This window comes from Cheilinus undulatus, linkage group 13, assembly GCF_018320785.1.
Source record: "Cheilinus undulatus linkage group 13, ASM1832078v1, whole genome shotgun sequence".
Classification (NCBI taxonomy): Eukaryota; Metazoa; Chordata; class Actinopteri; order Labriformes; family Labridae; genus Cheilinus; species Cheilinus undulatus.
In genome coordinates this window covers 6525888-6543236 of record NC_054877.1, presented here as the reverse complement: position 1 = coordinate 6543236, position 17349 = coordinate 6525888, and the positions used below count along the sequence as shown (strand labels likewise).

The window sequence follows — 17349 nt, the reverse complement described above, 5'->3', positions numbered from 1 at the left end:
TCAGAAGTTGAGGGAAACTTTGAGTTTACAGCGACTTTAAATGCTTGTTGGGATGACACTGATTAGCCATTAAGCCTAGCTGTTGTTGCTAACTGCTAATGAGTCTGGTGACCTGTGTCGATGAAGATTGGCGTTTCTGTAGAGTCTACCTTGCATGAGTCGTGTCAAACTCTTGACTTTCTGCTGTTTGAAGAAACCTGAAATAATCCAGTTTGTTTGCTTTTTAGCCGGCTGGCTGTAGATAAACACCATCCATGGTCCTGGTCTGAGTAAAAACTGGTTTTAGTCTGAGGAGAAAGAAGAGCGCTGGGGCTGCAATTCTATGACTGCTGCCATCTGCTGGCTTTTTTGTATAACTGCACCATGGGGGATGTATGTGTTAAAAATGCCATCACAGCATACATGGAAGAGCAAGTGGACACAGTGCACTTGTTGACTGATCGCTGATGGCAATAATCTTTAAAATTAAATAAATTAATTAATTGATAATCGTGTTTTTTTTTTTTTTTATCACCCAAACGCCAGAGTGACAAGTAGAAAAACGCCACTGATAATCAGCCTACTGGGAGCGGAGGGCTTCCTTCTCCAGAAAGTTCTTTAAGTAAGTCAAACCTGTCTGAATCCAGACTGGCTCTGATCCAGATGTTTAAAAAAGGAGACAGGAAGAACCCAAAATATTTACCTCGTTGATGAACCAGAAAAGAGCCACTGTAATTTCTCTCTTAGACCTTATTTTCAGTTTTCTCTCTGCATTTTGCTGTCATCTTCGCATTAATCTCACGGAGTCACTTAACGAAGCTGCATGACTTACACTGTTTTTCCTATGGGACAGATTTCTCTGCTGCCAGCTACAGGCCAGTGGTTAGTAATTCACCCAAGGGCTGTCTGGTCCTGTGCCCATAGAGCTCCTTTCTCCTTTACTGAAGAGACGTGAATGTGCATGAGCGACTTACAACAGCAGTTGATGGAGGGCTGTGACCTGAGCACGCCAGCAGGAAACAGGAAGTAACAAAAGCAGACAACATTTTTAACCTACTTTTTTATTGCCCATTACACATTTTAATCCTAATATCACAGTTTTATAGTATATTAGCGTTCATTTCAAACGAAAGCTTTTAATTTAATTCAGTAACTTCTTCATTCTGGTAACAGTGGGGGGTGTGGTGGTGCGCTAGTGCCCCCTGTTGACCAGCTGCCACTGTAATGAAGCCAAACCCTTTTATCTAGTCCTGCCCCTACCTCACAATATCAGACCACTTAATAGAAATAAATGCCTCTCTTAGTACCTCAGCATGTACATCCAAAAAACAAACATAGGTTGGACCTATGGTGGATGCTAAACTTTGTTGCTTGTCCCTGTTATTGCCTAAATGTAATTGCTCATTTATTTCCTGTAGCTCTCTGTTTAAGTGGACGGGCACTTCACAACCCTAGGATCTGTTGTTTGTTTAAAGGGTTTCCAGGTGGTTTATTGTCACAGCTACCAGCTTGTTTCTGTTGTTTTTACAGGCTGGCAACTACCAACAACACAGGACAGCCAGCTCTGCAGGCCCTGATCTCAGAGTTGGGCTGAAGGCAGAAAATACTGATAATGACATTTGCAACTTAGTGATCTTGTTTCTAAACTTAATCTGAGTTTTGAGTCGTCATAAATCCATGAACTCTCTTAAATGGGTAAATGTCTCTGAACGTCTGTAGAGTTCTGAGAAAGATGGACTTTCTCATACATTTTTTGATGCATCTTAGTCTGAATATCTGCCCTGATAATAATGCTGTCCTGCAGCATTTAAGGTGTGATATTCAAAGCGTTTCAAACATTCAGTCTTTGGTATCTTCCTATCAGCATTGTCCCATTCACTGAAGGAAATACAAAGAGCTTTCTGTGAATGTTGAACTGGAATATACTGACAGACATTTTTCAATTTCATTTTTGCTATTCTGTCTTTTATTTGTAAGAAGTAACCTTTAAAAGTTATTCAACAATCTTGAATACGGCATTGCAAAAGTGAATCACTAAAAAGTTTCCTCTCAGCAAACAGCCTTGTAGCTGCTTTTCATTTTCCACCAGAACTCTTAATTCATTTTATTTTTCAGGGAATAGTCTGCATGTTTCCTTCTGTTGGCAGCTCTTATTGTCCATCTCTGAAGAAAAGAGAACAAAAAAATGAAATGACATAATGTTTTCTACCTTGAGGAGGTCGGACTCGACACCAGGACTCGTACAGAGTTTGAAGGATGGCTGCCAAAGTGAGAGAAACGGAGCTGGCAGCTGCATTCAGAGCAGTTTTCCACTCCGTCAGTCACTTGTTTAACTTCTCACAGGGGTTTGTTAAGCTTGTCAGAGCTTGTTAAGAGAACTGGAGCGATGGCTGATCTGAGAATTACAGTCCTCAGGAACACAATCACCCCATTTGCTCTTTGCTGCTCGCTCTGCTTCGAATCAGCTGTGAGATTGTTTGAATCATTATGGGTGTCTCTCTCTCTGTCGCTGTCCGGGGGCATGTAAGGACTCCTAATGAGGTGGAACCAAGTACGTGTGGAGTTAGATGTTTTTAAAAAAAATACTGTTAACTTAAATGTTCTGCAGTTTGTTCTTTATTTCAATAGTGTTGTTTTATGATTAGTTTAAGATTGCATCCATGCAAATTTTGTAAAAAAAAAATGAATTTAAAACAGTTTTTAATCTTTATGAGACTTAAAGAGTCTTACCCAGAATTTCTCAAGATGCTTTTAGAGCGCCACGGACAGCGCTAGAGAAGAAAAGTGGAGGGGGAGGAATACTACAGTCCCACTTAGTCCTTCACGTTGCTGGACCCTGAGATAAAGTCTGAAAACTTCTTTACAAAAAAAATTCTTTACAGTTAAATGTCTGTATTGTTTGTATTTGACCTCAAATTATTTCCAACAGTTAAAAAAAAAAATCAGAATTTTTAAAATGTTTAATTACAGTGGGACGTGTGTTGTTATGGTGGCCATCATAATGGAGTCAGATACGACTTATTTATTGTTGCATGAAAGACTGGTATGTTAGGAAGGGTGACCTGCTACTGAAAGCTGCTGTTCTGTTGCTGTACCTCATTCAGATTTGTGCTACTTTCTTGAGATGGACTATGGTTATTATTGGCCATCAGTTGCAGGTTTTATCGCCTATGCTCACCCACATAACATGGAGCTCTCCTTTTACCCTGTAGTTTGGAACAGAAGTTGTGGCCACACTAGGGATTTTCAGGTTTAGTATAGACCAGTAACATGGTTCATCTCACCAACTTCTGCATCCTGTTTGTTTTTAATTGAGGACTGTTTGGTAAGGCTTTAACTGAAGGGGTTTGCTTGGGGTTATGAACATTTATGAATGTTGTTATTAAGTGTCATTTGGTCAATTATGTCACCTTTAATGCGATAAATAAAGAGCATCCCTACTTCTACGCACACAAGTACACCACTAGACATCCCAAATCAAGACTGGAAGTTTTCAGTGTACCTTATACTCTGTCTAGTTATCCTGCAGCTATTTTCCTTTCCTGCAGAGCTACATAAGTAGAAACTGAATGTTATCCCACTCTCCCCTTTTACTGTCTTTATGCTGGACAGCATTAAAGGTGATACAATTGACTGAATTGGCACTTTTAACAGCTTTTCTCCCTCGAATTAATCGGTGAAACTAAAGTTTTTGTTTGCTGTTTAGTAAATACACCTTACAAGTTTTCACATTTAAACAAGAGGTAAGCTGCAGAGACGGGCAAAACTGAGCAGCATCGGTCTTTAATCTTCATAGATTATTGTTTACATGGAGAGCCCCCAGGTGGCACAATTTATATAATTTACATTTACTACTGACAGTTTCATAAGGAAATTATGGTAAATGCTCATACAGAAGACTTAAGTTTGAATGTTTGTTTTCTCACTGCAAGAAAAACATGCTTTTCATGATTTAAGGGGAAAGAACTACACTACCCACAATCCTAGAGTGTCACAACGACATCTCTGATAGGTGGAGCTCACCATGAGCTGCAAATTTGCGTTATCGCTTGCTACCGCTGAAGTTGACTGTTGACAACTGTTGACCTCTGTGGTGATGAGAGCTGGCACCACAGATGTTCCCTACTGCCAGATCAGCAAATAGAAAAGTTCAGTTGCAGTAGCCAAGTTTCAACCTGTAGAGGGCAGTCTCTTAAACGAAATTCTAACACTCAATGTAAAATTTGAATACTTTTCCTCAAATGTCAAGATTTGGACCCTAACTGATCAATACTACTATTATATACCCATATATATTTGTCAACTTACTGATGTGTTATTAAGAGTAGGTTACTTTTTTAATTCCTTGTTAAATAAACATTAAATGTAAAGAAAGAACTAAAACTTTTCAAATTCATCATTCATCTATATAAAAAAGTTAAATGGAGAATTTTCTCACCCAATATCTCTGCTTGCCAAACTGCTAACTCTACAAATCTCTGTACTGCATTGAAATAATTGCTGGATCAGAACCTGAATTGGTAACACTTGTTCTGTTTTCAGTAAAATATCAGCTGTGAAATAAAGCTCTGGTGTTGTTTTAATAAAAACAGAAAGGGATCTGATTTTCCAAAAGAAAAGTGAAACCACTCCTAACTTCATAAAAACTGGAAATACTCATAAATAAGACATATCAGCTCAATTCTGACATATGAAGACATCTGCATGTCATATTATGGCAGAGGGACTTTGTCTCTGTGTGTAAAGCCTCTCTGTTTTGGGCCTGTGGTTAAAATCCTGTTTTTATTAGATGAGCTGTAAACGTCAGTGCAAGTCTGTGAGATAAAAACTCTTGGATGGATTGTATTATAGTTTAGCCATTCTCTGTGCTTTGGCTTATGAGCAAATTAATGTCATTTTCATTGATGATGGCATGTTAAAATGCTTAAAAAGATGATTGTCATTTTACCTCCAAATCAATAAAATATAGCATTGTAGTAGTGGGTGTTTCAGCATGCAGAAATTAAGCTGTACAGCCTGTGACTCCTTTCCTGTATGTCTCTCCCCAACTCCCTGATTTTATCATTGACTAAAGAACTCAAACATTTTTTTCTTTTTTACCCAGACTCTGAAAAGCCAAAGGAGGAAGATGCAGCAGAAGGCTCAAAGGTAGCCGTAATCTTTTTTTAGCGCAGTTGTTGAGAACATTTCGCTCTAAAACATCCTCATTGTCATGTAATGGCATCTTCTTTCATTCTCTTATTTTATTCTATTCCATATTTCTGTAATAATTAATATTTACTAATTTTAAATGTCAATGAACATGATGAACCTTGGCTAAAAATATGAAAGTGTTAAGTATTTTCCAAAGAGTGAGAAAACTGATTTGTACATTTCAAAATAGATTGAAAAAAATATTTTTCATGATACTTTATTGGCAGCTAAAAGTACAAACTGTGCTTGTTGTTCACTTTCTGTTCTTTGTGGGTTCATCCAGGCATCTGAAGACGGCGAGATAAAGGAGGAAGTTACCACCACTGACACCGGTAACACATTTATGACATTAATGAAACACTTCACACCACTAGATATATATTGTAATATTAAAATGTGTATTTCCAGTGTTTCAACCATTTTCTCAGCCAATGTTTGCACTTCATCCACCTAATTTTTCAAATAGCAGTAATTTCAATTTTTCTGAATTTATTGGTGGATAAATGTCCCCTGATTAGGCAAGGCGAGTTTATATGTACAGCACATTCCAGCAACAAGGCGTCAAAAACAATGACATAAGGTGGAAAAAAGCAACAGAGAAACGTAAAAAAAAATTAAAGAGTGATGAAAACGACACATAAAACCCACAAATGATAAAAGCAAAGTTCACAACATGATGTCTGTGGTGGACCTCACATTTCCTTACTGCAGCCTTACCCCATCTTAACTCAGTGGTTCAGGACTCACTTGAGACTGAAGTATTTTCTTGAAATGTCTTTCACATAGAGTCATTTCTCTTCCCAGGCAGTGAAGGCCTACTTATGTATGAACGTTAACAGTCTACCTTGTCAAAGAGTGACAGATAACTGCCTTTATACCTCTGTTCAGGAATGAGAGACACACAGGGACATAACATTTTTGTAATCAAAGTAAAAGTTACAGTGCAGAGTTGAAGTCAAAATAGAAAACTTAAAAAGTGGTTAAATGTTATTATTCTTTTTTAAGATTTATCTTTGGACTTTTATGCCTTTGTTTAAGAAGACAATAGATGGAGTAGAGAGAGAGTTGGCCCTCTCAAAGGAGCCACAGGTCAGACTTGATTCCAGGTTTCTGGCTTGCAGGACTATAGCTTCTTTTCAGGGAGCAGGGTCTAACCAGTAGACCGTTGATCCTCAACAGGTGGCCTCTAAGCCAGGTCAGACCTGTTAGTTCCAATTATGCAGCCAGAAAGGACCAGTGCCCTAATTCTAAGCAAAATTAATTTGTCTTAAATTTAAATCATGCATAGGGAACAAAGTTTTCCTGCTTTACCCTTTGTTGCCAGCCTTCCTCATCTACAACTTTAGAGTGATTTTTCTTCATTTCTTTATTTAACAGCCTTGAAAGGAGATTAGAGAATTTTGAAAAGCTATTTTAACTCAACTGCTTATTAGGATTGTAAAATAATGGTAAGTGAAGCAACAGTGACTTCTAAAGTAACTTGTATTTGTGCCGTAGGGGGAAACTTGAGGATTTTTCGACCTGATGTTTCATTTTTTTGAGACAGTTTGGCCCTTTAGGATGAACTTATTGGGGAACCTAGCAGGGCCAACCAGCCCTCTGAGGATTTCCTGTTGTTTCTTATAACGGCTAAGAAATTTTGTGGTACTATTGCTTCTTTGTATTCTATTTTTATTCTGTACCTGCTGATTATATGAGCAAATCAATAACAGTGAGGCTGTATTAAACAAGGAATTTAAAATCCATGGATTTCACTGGCATAATTTGAATTTTCAATTCGTTTCAACTTGGTATCAGTGTATGTCACATAAAACATGGTTGATGAAGTCAGAACAGCCTGAAACGTTGACATATTAAAGCTTTGTGCTCCGTGCATTGATTCCCCTGGTGCATACTTGCCTGACTGACATACTTGACTTCAGAGAGAGCATAGAAACATCTTTACATCTCTTTCTTTACATTTACATGTGTGCATTCTCAGGATCAGGCTCAAAATGTCACTTTAAAGAGTGTTTCTCTTTTGATGTAGAAAAAGCTGCTGCAGAGGAGCGAGCAGACCCAGACGTCTCCATTGTCCTCAACATTGAAGTTGAAGCAGCTGAAAGGGAAACTGGCCAACCAGTCCCTGAGGAGGCTGAAACTCCCAGTAAGAAGAAGAAGAAAAAGAAGAACAAAAAGGCTGCAGAGACGCCCGCTGAAGAAACTAGCATAGAAACAGCAGCTGTAGATACTCTCAGTGATACTCCTCTCACCACCAAGACTGCTAAGAAGAAAAAAAAGGACACAAAGAAGCCAGAGGAGATGACTGAAGAAGAGGAGGCTCAGAAGAAAGAGGAGGAAGAAGAAAAGCAGCAGGAGGAGGTTGTTTCTCAGGCCACTTCACCAGAAAAGAAGAAAAAGGCGAAGAAAAGGAAACGGGAGAAAGATGAGCAAAGTCCTGTCATTCCTTTAGAAAATGAAATCAAAAGAAGCAAAGACAGTGAGGTGGAGGAGGAGCAGAACAAAGAAGTAGCAGAAGAGGAGACGAAGGTGGAAAATGCCGAGAGTCCTGTAGAAATAACAGAAAAGAAGAAGAAGAAAAAAAAGAGGAGAAAGGTGGCTGAAAGTGAGAAAGAGGAGGTGCAGTCTGATGAGAAACCAGCAGGGGGCGATGACGTTACAGGAAAGAAGACAGAGGCTACAGGTTAAAAAAACACACCGATTTTCTATTTACCCTTCTGTCTTTCTTGGAAGTAATTTTTAACACAATTTAAACATTATTTTCCCCTTGTATTTTTATAATTGATGAGCTTGCATTTGTATTATTTACTTCTGTGTTGTGTTATATAGGATACAGATTTTTTTTCACATTTTCCTTTTGTTTATGTTGCTGCTTTAGAAGAAAAATCCTCTGAGCCCCTCTCAGCCAAAAAGAAACACCGTATCAGGAAGAAGCTCAGCCTGAAGAAGAGATGGATGCTCAAGAAGAAAGAGGAGAAGTTAAGAAAAAAGAAGATGAGAGGCGTTTCTTCAGGACAGACTGAGGGCACGGCAGAGATTAAGAAGCTGAAAGGAAAGAAAAAGTTAGTAGAGTTCAATGTCTTTAATAAAATAACTGAGATACTCAATGGCATACATTTGGATAAATGTGGAATTTGACATTTACAGTGCATAGGAAAAGAATTCAGACCCTTGGATGTTCTATCCATGCATTTATTTTATAAATCAGTGGTCAATTTAATTTTGCTCCCCCCCCAAAAAAAAAACTCTCTAATGTCAAAGTGAAAACAGATTTCTACAAAGTAGTATCAATTAAATAAAAATTTTGATATAAAGTAACTGGCTGCATAAATATTCATCCTCTTCAGGTCATTATTTAGTAAATGCACCTTTGGCTACAGTCACAGTACTGAGTCTGTGTAGATGGGTCTAAATCTGGCTTGCACATCTGGACACTGCTATGTTGTCTACATTCTTCTTTGCAAAACTGCTCAAGCTCTGTCAGGTTGCACAGGGATCAGGCGTGAGTCCTGTCACAAATTCTGTTGGACTGAGGTCTGGGCTTTGAATTAGTATTCAACCTGCATTCATCTTTAAGCCTTTCAGGGCCGGCTGCTGAGAAGCATCCCCACTGCATGATGCTGCCACCACCGTGCTTCACAGTGGGGATGATTTGCTTGTGGTGATGTGCAAGTGTTGTGTCTTGTCTGATGGACAAAAACACCATTTTGGACTCATCAGACCCAAAAATTTCCACTTGACATGCCTTTTAGTGGACTGTAGTCCAGATTTTTTTAGTTTTCTTCAATAGCGACTTTCTGTTTGCCACTCTTCCATAAAGTCTTGACTGGGGAAAAACCTGGTAAACAGTTGTTGTATGCAGAGTCTCTCCCATCTCAGCTGCTGAAGACTGTAGCTCCTTCAGAGTAGTCATAGGTGTCTTAGTGGCCTCTCTCACTAGTCTCCTTCTTGCACGCCCACTCAGTTTTCGAGGAGGACTGTCTGATCTAGGCAGATTTACACATGTGTCATATTCCTTCCATTTCTTGATGATGGATTTACCTGAACTTTGGGGATGTTCAGTGCCTTGGATTTTTTTTTGTATCCATTCCCTGACTTATACTTTTCAATAACAATTTCTCTGAGGGGCTTGGAGTGTTCTTTTGTCTTCATGGTATAATGGTAGCAAGGAACACTAACGAACCAGTGACCGGACTCTCCAGACACAGGTGTCTTTATACTACAACCATATGAGATGCATTCACTGTGCTCAGGTGATCCCCATTTCACTAATTGTGAGACTAATAGCACCAACTGGCTGGACCTCTGTTGAACTAGGTCAGTCACTTTAAAGGGGATGAATATTTATGCCGTCACTTATGTTTTATTATATATTTTTATTAAATTGACTTTACTTTGTAGAAATCTTTTTCACTTTGACCTTTAAGATGTTATTTGTCAAAAATGTCAAATTGTATTGACCATGATTGATTAATAAAAGGGTAGAACATCCCAAAGGGTCGATACACTGTATTTACAAGACTACAAAAATTCAATGTTTTGCTGTGAGTAATGAAAATGTACTGTTTTTCAGACAAAAAAAGCTCCAGGAGGCAACAGAAGACACACCTCAACCAAAACCATCCAAAAGACCTCCACCTGCTCCGGCCCAGGATGATGAGACACCAAAGAAGAAGAAAAAGATGAGGTTGAACTCAGAACAAGAAGAAAATTCCTCAAAAGAAAACAACCCACCAAAGAAAGAGAAGAAGAAAAATAAAAAGGGATTGGAGAAGGAGGGCGTGAGTGCTGCAGCTGAGCTCCCTGAAGTTCCAACTCCACGTTTAAAAGAAGGGAAGAAGAAGAAAAATAAGCTGATGATGGCTGGGAAGGAAGGGATAACAGAAACTGTTGTTGCTGTGAGCCATGATATCACTGCAAAGAAAAAAAGTAAGGGTTTTTGATTTTTATGTTCTCAAAACTACAGCATCAAACTATACATTCTTCTTTAAAAAGCATCCCAACATGCTCCTTACACTTTATTAAAAAATTGCAATAAAACATTAACAAATACCATATTAAGATGTTCCCAACTCTGATAACAAAGAATTTTTTGCGTATACAATTAGAAAGGTTGTGTGGTTGTGTGGATTGGCACAAAAACATTTTATTGTGCTGATTTTTCCAGGGAAAAACAGATTAAAGGAGAAACTGATGAAGTCAGAAGAAGCTGGAGACACACAAACTCGTCCGGTAAGAAACACAAACAGCTGAAATGAAGCATTAACAAATCTGTTCTTATAATGCCTAAAAATAAGTCTTATTTCTATCTGCTTGGATAAATTTTATAGTGGTTTAAAAACTGACAAACTTTCAAAGTTGCTGAGGTGGCTAATGACTTTTGTGTCAAGATACTGAGACACTCTTTGTAAGTTGTACCCCCTCAGCATTAATTAAAACTGTAGATTTTCAGAAGTTTACGATAATTAACAGAAGACAAACAGCATTTTCTCCCTTGAATTAACAAAGCTTTATACTTACAGAAGAAGAAATCCTCCAAAAAGGTGATAACTTCTGGTTGAATCTGGGTAAGTAATTGATTTCTCCTTAAATCTGTGCTGCAATATAAACAATGAAGTATAAGGAGAGCGTTTTACTCTGAAGGTTTTATTTAAAAGTATGTCCGGGTAGAGCAGTTTGAATTAAAATACTGCTTCTGGAGATTTCTCAAGCACAGTTAATTATTTTTAGAGATTTTTCTTTGTTGACAGTTGGGCTGAAAGAGTTGCAAAAATAATCTAACCAGCACAATATTACATAAATTAAATTAGGGGTGAACATATTTAAAGAAATATCTGTGATTTTGGCTCATATAGCAAATTTAATATTAGTTGCCATATTAAAGGAGATGAATATTTCTATAATATTGTCTTCCGATCAAGAAAAACAGACACATGGACAAGAAAAGTAGTTTTTTGGAAACCATACTACAAAAAAATGTCACTTGAATGTTTGCGTAATGTGTTGAGCATAAAATCTCTTCTGCAAAAAAAATGGTATCAAACTTTTCTTTTGGCACATTTCAGGTTCAAAAATAAATATGTTGCACTCGCTGCAATTTAAAAATTGCAGCAGGTCATATTGCAATTTAATATATTTTGCAAATAATTGCCCAGCCCTAGTTGATGGAGGTCTACAATCTCGTCTTTAAATAAGTAAACAGTCTGGTGTGCCTCGCTGGGAGCTGCATGGATATAAATATGGCATGCCTGAAGATTCTAGCTTGGGGAGAAAAATATTTGAAAACCACATATTTCTATGATGCTGTGGATTTTATCTCAGAGAATTCTCTTTTTTTCCCCAGTATTTACTCCCATCAGACGTCAGAGGAAAGTTTCTACCTGGACCTGAAAACCCCCAAACACGAGTGGATGGCCTGCTCAACGATTAGTGCCTTTACTCCTGCACATTTTCTGTTTTGTTGTCAGTGTTTTCAGTCATTTTCACTGTTTTTCTGCTCTGATATTATGACAGCGATACTCCTAACACACTCCTGCAGTTTGAACAAGATAACAGCTTCAGATTTCTGTCATCCAGTGGGTTATTTGTTTTAGAGGCAGAGAGGAAAAAAGTAAAGACAAAGCCTGATTTGAAGAATCAAATCAGCAAACTGCTGCATTACAGTGATCGCACACGTAGTTCTGTTGACAAGGTACGGATTTCTTGTTGGATTTCTACCAGTTTTTCAGTTTGAGTTCAGCTTTTGGTTCTCGCACAGCACTTTCAATTTAACTGGGCCCTTTACTCGCTGGTCACTTAATTAGGTATACCTGTTGAACTGCTTATAAACACGAAAATCTTAATAGTCAGTCACATTGCAGCAACCAGTGCATTTAGACGTGCAGACATCAGAATGGGGTAGATGCCTTAATGCATTGGTTGCTAACATGTGATTTGCTATCTATACATTATTGTTAAGCAGTTGAAAAAAAGTGATCAGAGTGTAACATACACAATGAACTTCATTGGTCAAAAATGCTCAGCATGTTTCAACAAAATGGCACTACAAAATGTTAAACACTGCTTTTGTGACAAAGTTTAAGTTTTAAGTCCCTTTACCTGAATGTATTCAGCAGAACTAGCACCACTGGCTCGCTGTTATAAACCTCTGCAGGGTGTAGAGAGCTGCAGTGTTGGTGTGTTTTTGTAGCCTTGTCTGGAGTTAACACCATGCTGGTTCCGTCGACCAGAAACCAATAGGTTTTTTTCAGTGTCCATGATTTTCAGTTATGGTTGACTAAAACTATAGAAATGACTAAACTGTGAAGACTAAGCTAGACAAAGACTAGCTTAAATAGATGTTCATAGTCAAATTGACGAATGATAAATTTAGTTCTCAACAAGGAGACTAAAACTAGACTAAAATGTAATATGGTTTTCATCTTAAATTCAAATTCAAAATCATTATGTGAGAGCACAAGCTGTTAGGTAGAGTAATCTGTTGCTCTTCTGCCTTTCAGCTGTAGAAAGCGGGGATACCAGGTTTTGCAGGGAGAGACACAAGGATTTGCGCTAGATTCAGGCAAGGAAATTAAATGTTTTGGCTAAAGTGCAAGTCTATTGACTGAAACAGTACTATGATGATGATTTTCAGTTCGCCTAAAACTAGACTAGATCTATAAAGAAACTGTGCAAAAATTAAGACACTTCAAACTAAAGATTAAGAAGAGCTTAAAAAAGATCTTTGAGAAAAACTGATACGAAAGTCTAGTTTTGATCAGGGAGACTAAAATAAGACTAAAATGTAATTAAGTTTTCATCTGACATTCATAATGATATGAGAAAGCACAGGCTGTTAGGGAGGGTGAATCTGTAGCTGTTCTGCCTTTCAGCTGTAGAAAGCAGGGATACCAGGGTTGACAGAATAGGATTTGCACCAGATTTGGGGACTAAAACTATAAAAGGGAAAAAATGACTAAATGTGACTAAAACTTTAGGACATTTCAAACTAAAGACTAAATTTTCAAAAGCTGTCAAATGAACACAGATTTGATCTCCAAAATCGAATCCTTTCACCCTTGACTCCAAGTGTAGATTTGTACTAAATTTGACAAAAATCTCTCAAAGCATTCTTCAGATTTCGTTCTCACAAATCATGATGACCTTTGCCCCATGACCTCTAAAATCTGATCATTTCATCCTTGAGTCTGTGGACATTTTATTTTAATTTGGAGGAAAATTCTCTCAAAACCGTCATGAGATATCCATGCACAAGAATGGCCCAACAGTTGCATGGAAAACATAACAGCTCTCTGTTGGTTAGCACGGAGGTATAAATCTCCAGAAGCTGTAAAACGAAAACATTTGAAAGTAATGTTAGACCAATGTTACTCAACCCTGCTAAACAGAAGAGCCAAATTGATGAAAAATACCTTTGCAAGCCTGTTCTATAAAAATCAGTGATCTTTATCATGTATGTTCTTTCTTGAGCACATCCAATGGAAATATGCGGACAAAAAACTAAAGGTTGACAATTAAATTTGATATTTCTAGTATATGTGAGGGAAAACAACTGATTAGCAGTGTATCATTTATGGGGTCAAAATTTACCTTTTTAAGGTTATCTGGGGGAAGATTTAAAAGAGCCACACACTGAGTATCATTAACCAAGACTACTTTAAAAGAATTGTCATTACAGTTGACTCAGCTTTCAGCTCTTACACATATCTGAATCATATCTGACATTTAAAGCTGTAAAGATAAAGAAGCTTTCAAATAAAAAATCAGCACTTTATCTGCAGCCTCATCCTTAATGCTGCTCTGCCTTGTCAAAATATCGAATTCAAGCCTACAGAACACATGAACTTTCACGTTAGACCTGTTTATCTTGAGGGAACTGAACTCAAACATTGATCTTGTGTGTGTTTATTACGTGCCTTTTTGCATCAAGTTCAGTAACACTACTGATTCACTGCATCAGTGGTTACAACACATAACCTTCATGCTCCTGGTACAAAGAAAAGTGAAAGTCTTTTTTTCAGTATCAAACTCCAGTAATAGATCATCTTTAAGGGAACAAGCTGTGAAACATTTCAGACTGGTCATGCTGGAGCGATAAAATGTTATGCAGTCTTCTGTCAGTTCGCGTTATTCTCATTGAACATTTTTCTGGTGTTTGAGGTTAAAAAGTGAGTTTTATTTCTGTGTAGAAACTCTTACTGCTGTTTTTCACCTTTCTGTCACTCATGAAGCTGTGAAACTGTTTTTATTTGGTTTTGTTTACAGAGCTCTGTTGTTTACACTGTTTTTCTTGAGAATCCCATGAGCTGTTAACTATGCATCTGATTAAATTCAACACTTTGATTTTCTCTTTCTGTTCCCGAGGACCAACGTATGTGAGAGGGAATAAAACGACAACAGTTTGGTTTTGTAGTCAGTGTCTAATTTTCACTTCATACTTGTACACATTCCCTTCTTCATGCCATTTCTGCATTTTATTACACTTTTAGTCTCAATTATCAAATTAGAATGAAATGTAATGGTTTCAATGTCTGCAGCAAAAAAAATAGCTAGGCTGATTTTTCAAACAGAACAAGTTTTTATTATCAGTGCACAATATCTCATCATAATTAAAATTCTTGAATTTGTGTGAACAAAGGGAACATTACAAAACATTTTTGCTGAGAAAACCTTCTCTGACTCTGAATTTACTCTAAACATGAGGCTACAAATGTTCCAGTCCTCTAATGCATGCATTAAAGGGATATTTAGTGTTTTGAAAGCTAGGTTGTATGAGGTACTTGGCATTAGCCTCCAGAGATTTCAGTGAGCGCTGCCCCTTTAAGAAGGATACGCTGGCTATACAGATGGGTACAGTTTTTCCACATAATTAAGTATGTTTAGGTAGAAATGGGCCAAAAATCAATTGCCGCTCAGCTGTAGGCGATATGTTTTATTTTTCACCCAGAAAGCCTCTGTGGCTGGCACTATTTTGCAATGCAAGCTTTGGCTACCAGCTAAGCGTTCTTCCACCTCAGCATATCTGACCAGCTGTTTGGGTTTGAAGGCATCAGAGACAAAAACAGCCAGCTGGCCTAAGACAAAACAAAAAGGACCATTTACTGGGGATATGAGGGGGTACTTTAACGAGCCAGAGTACAAAGAGGAACGTTTACAGTTGCAGACTCAGTGGGAAAAAAGAGAGAAGAACTGTAAGGGAAGGAGAGCTCCCAAGTTACCTGCCAGTGTAGGTGTGGAAATTGTAAACCTATTCCTGCAAACACGGAGCTACTGTTATCATGAGAGGGACTTCATAAACACTTCTGATTGAGGATATCGGCTCACAGACACCTGTAGCCTGCATCACATCCCATTCAGAGTTCCCTGCCTTAGGCCGGCCACACACTACAGGATTTTAAGCCCTATTTGGGGCAGGATTTGCCTCCCCCGATGATCATGGGGTGGTATCCTGAGAGAAGCCTCGTCACAAACGACTGTTTGTCTGAGTAGACTGCATGTGTGTGTGGTGTCAACACGATTGTTTTACTGCTCCAAATCGCGTTGTGGCCTCCAAATCAAGCCTCCGAATCATAAATATCAAATTCTAGGTCGTAGTGCCGCTGACAGAGTATCCACAACAACCAGAGAGCGAGAGAGCAGGTTGCGTCACAGTCAGATCATACGTAATTAGACCGCTCACAACCATGAACACAACTTCAACTTAATTTCAGCCATATTTCATCCCGAGTCTTTCCCTTGTATTATGATTTTTGCTTCATCTGTAACGCATGCCAGGACAGCCTGGTGTGGAGAGACAGCAAGATGGTATCGACAGACATCCGTGTTCTTTTTTTTTTTTTTTTTCCTGAAGTCACGTGTGTGTGGTTTCCAGTGATCTGACAGTCTAGCTGAGTTGTCTAGTGTGTGCATTCAGAGGATTAAAGATGAAAAATCTTTGGAAATTGTCCTGAGGTCTGTGGTCTCCCACAGTTTTAAAATCGTTTCAGATTAAAAAAAATCGTCTAGTGTGTGGCCGGCCTTAGTGATGTTAGTGTTTTACCAACCTTCTTTAATTTTCTGAAGATAAAAACCAACCCTGACCAGAAGAGCTGACAGGAAACTTGCCATTCAAGTGAGTTTATGACTGTCTATTTTTTTTCTTCTGACGGCTGATAACGAGACAAGCTACCGCTGGGATGACATTTCTACTTTATGAAAACTTTTTGTCAGCTGTTGAGGTGAGCTCAGCTCAAATAACTAGTTTAAGCTTTGCTGAGTCTGAGGAAGCCTGCAGATTCAAACAGCTTTTCAGACATGCAGAGGTGGACGAAGACGGGCATATAGCTGAAGCTTGCTTTGCAAAATAGGGCCAAAGGCAGAGGCTTTCTAGGTGAAAATAAAAAAGACTTAAAAAGTTTTTGATATAGCATACCAGAAGAACAATTTTGTTATTGGTCAACTTTTACCTAAAAAAAAAAAAAAAAAAGTTAAATAAGTAGTGAAACTGTTCCCATCTGTAGCATGGTATAGCCTAGCTTCCCAGAGTGCCTCCTGTTTAAAGGGACAACACTGAAATTACTGAGGCTAATGGCGCTACTATCGCCATACAACCTAACTTCAAAAATACTGACCCAACTGACTTGTGTTCGTGTTTTGTTGACTTTAACAAAAGAGTGTTGTCTAACATTAACATCAGTAATTTATAGTAATTCACTTTACCCTCATTTGTACAAATAAGCACGAAAATCTGCTGAAGATCTAAATACAAACCACAATTCCAGAATAGTTGGGACATGGCGTAAAATGTGAAAATAAAAAGGATACAGTGATTTGCAAATCCTTTTCAACCATTTTCCACTAAATACTGCAAAAAACCCCAAAGAAATTTATCGTTCAAACTGATAAAATTGATTGTTTTTCAGAAAAAAATGTGACTAAAAGGTTAGGAAAGGGGCAAAAGAAGAAAATTTGACACCTTTTTAAGGTTAAAATATTCTTCTTTTCTCCACCTGTAAATTAGTATTCATGCAACAGCTGGTAAACAACAGAGATGGAGTCGAGCTTCAGATGAGAGTAGTGCTGCTGATGCTGATACTGATCTGAAAACTGTGAAAACAAGTTTGTTTTCTCAGACACCATGTCTGTTTACTTACCAGAGTTGTTTTCTGTCTCACTCAAACATGGATTTGATCTGAAAAA

The 17349-nt window shown here is 38.0% G+C and overlaps 1 protein-coding gene across 1 annotated transcript in view; it reads left to right on the top strand.

Annotated features, from left to right (window-relative positions):
* Window positions 1–14560, top strand: part of LOC121520607 (cilia- and flagella-associated protein 251-like) — a 41621-nt gene extending 27061 nt beyond the window's left edge. The window contains exons 8-15 of the mRNA XM_041804148.1: window positions 5084–5127; window positions 5456–5504; window positions 7202–7855; window positions 8051–8234; window positions 9746–10101; window positions 10340–10404; window positions 10695–10739; window positions 11516–14560. Of these exons, the coding sequence (XP_041660082.1) occupies window positions 5084–5127; window positions 5456–5504; window positions 7202–7855; window positions 8051–8234; window positions 9746–10101; window positions 10340–10404; window positions 10695–10733 (1391 nt within the window). The 3' untranslated portion in view covers window positions 10734–10739; window positions 11516–14560. The remainder of the gene's footprint in view (window positions 1–5083; window positions 5128–5455; window positions 5505–7201; window positions 7856–8050; window positions 8235–9745; window positions 10102–10339; window positions 10405–10694; window positions 10740–11515) is intronic.
* The last annotated feature ends 2789 nt before the right edge of the window (window positions 14561–17349 follow it).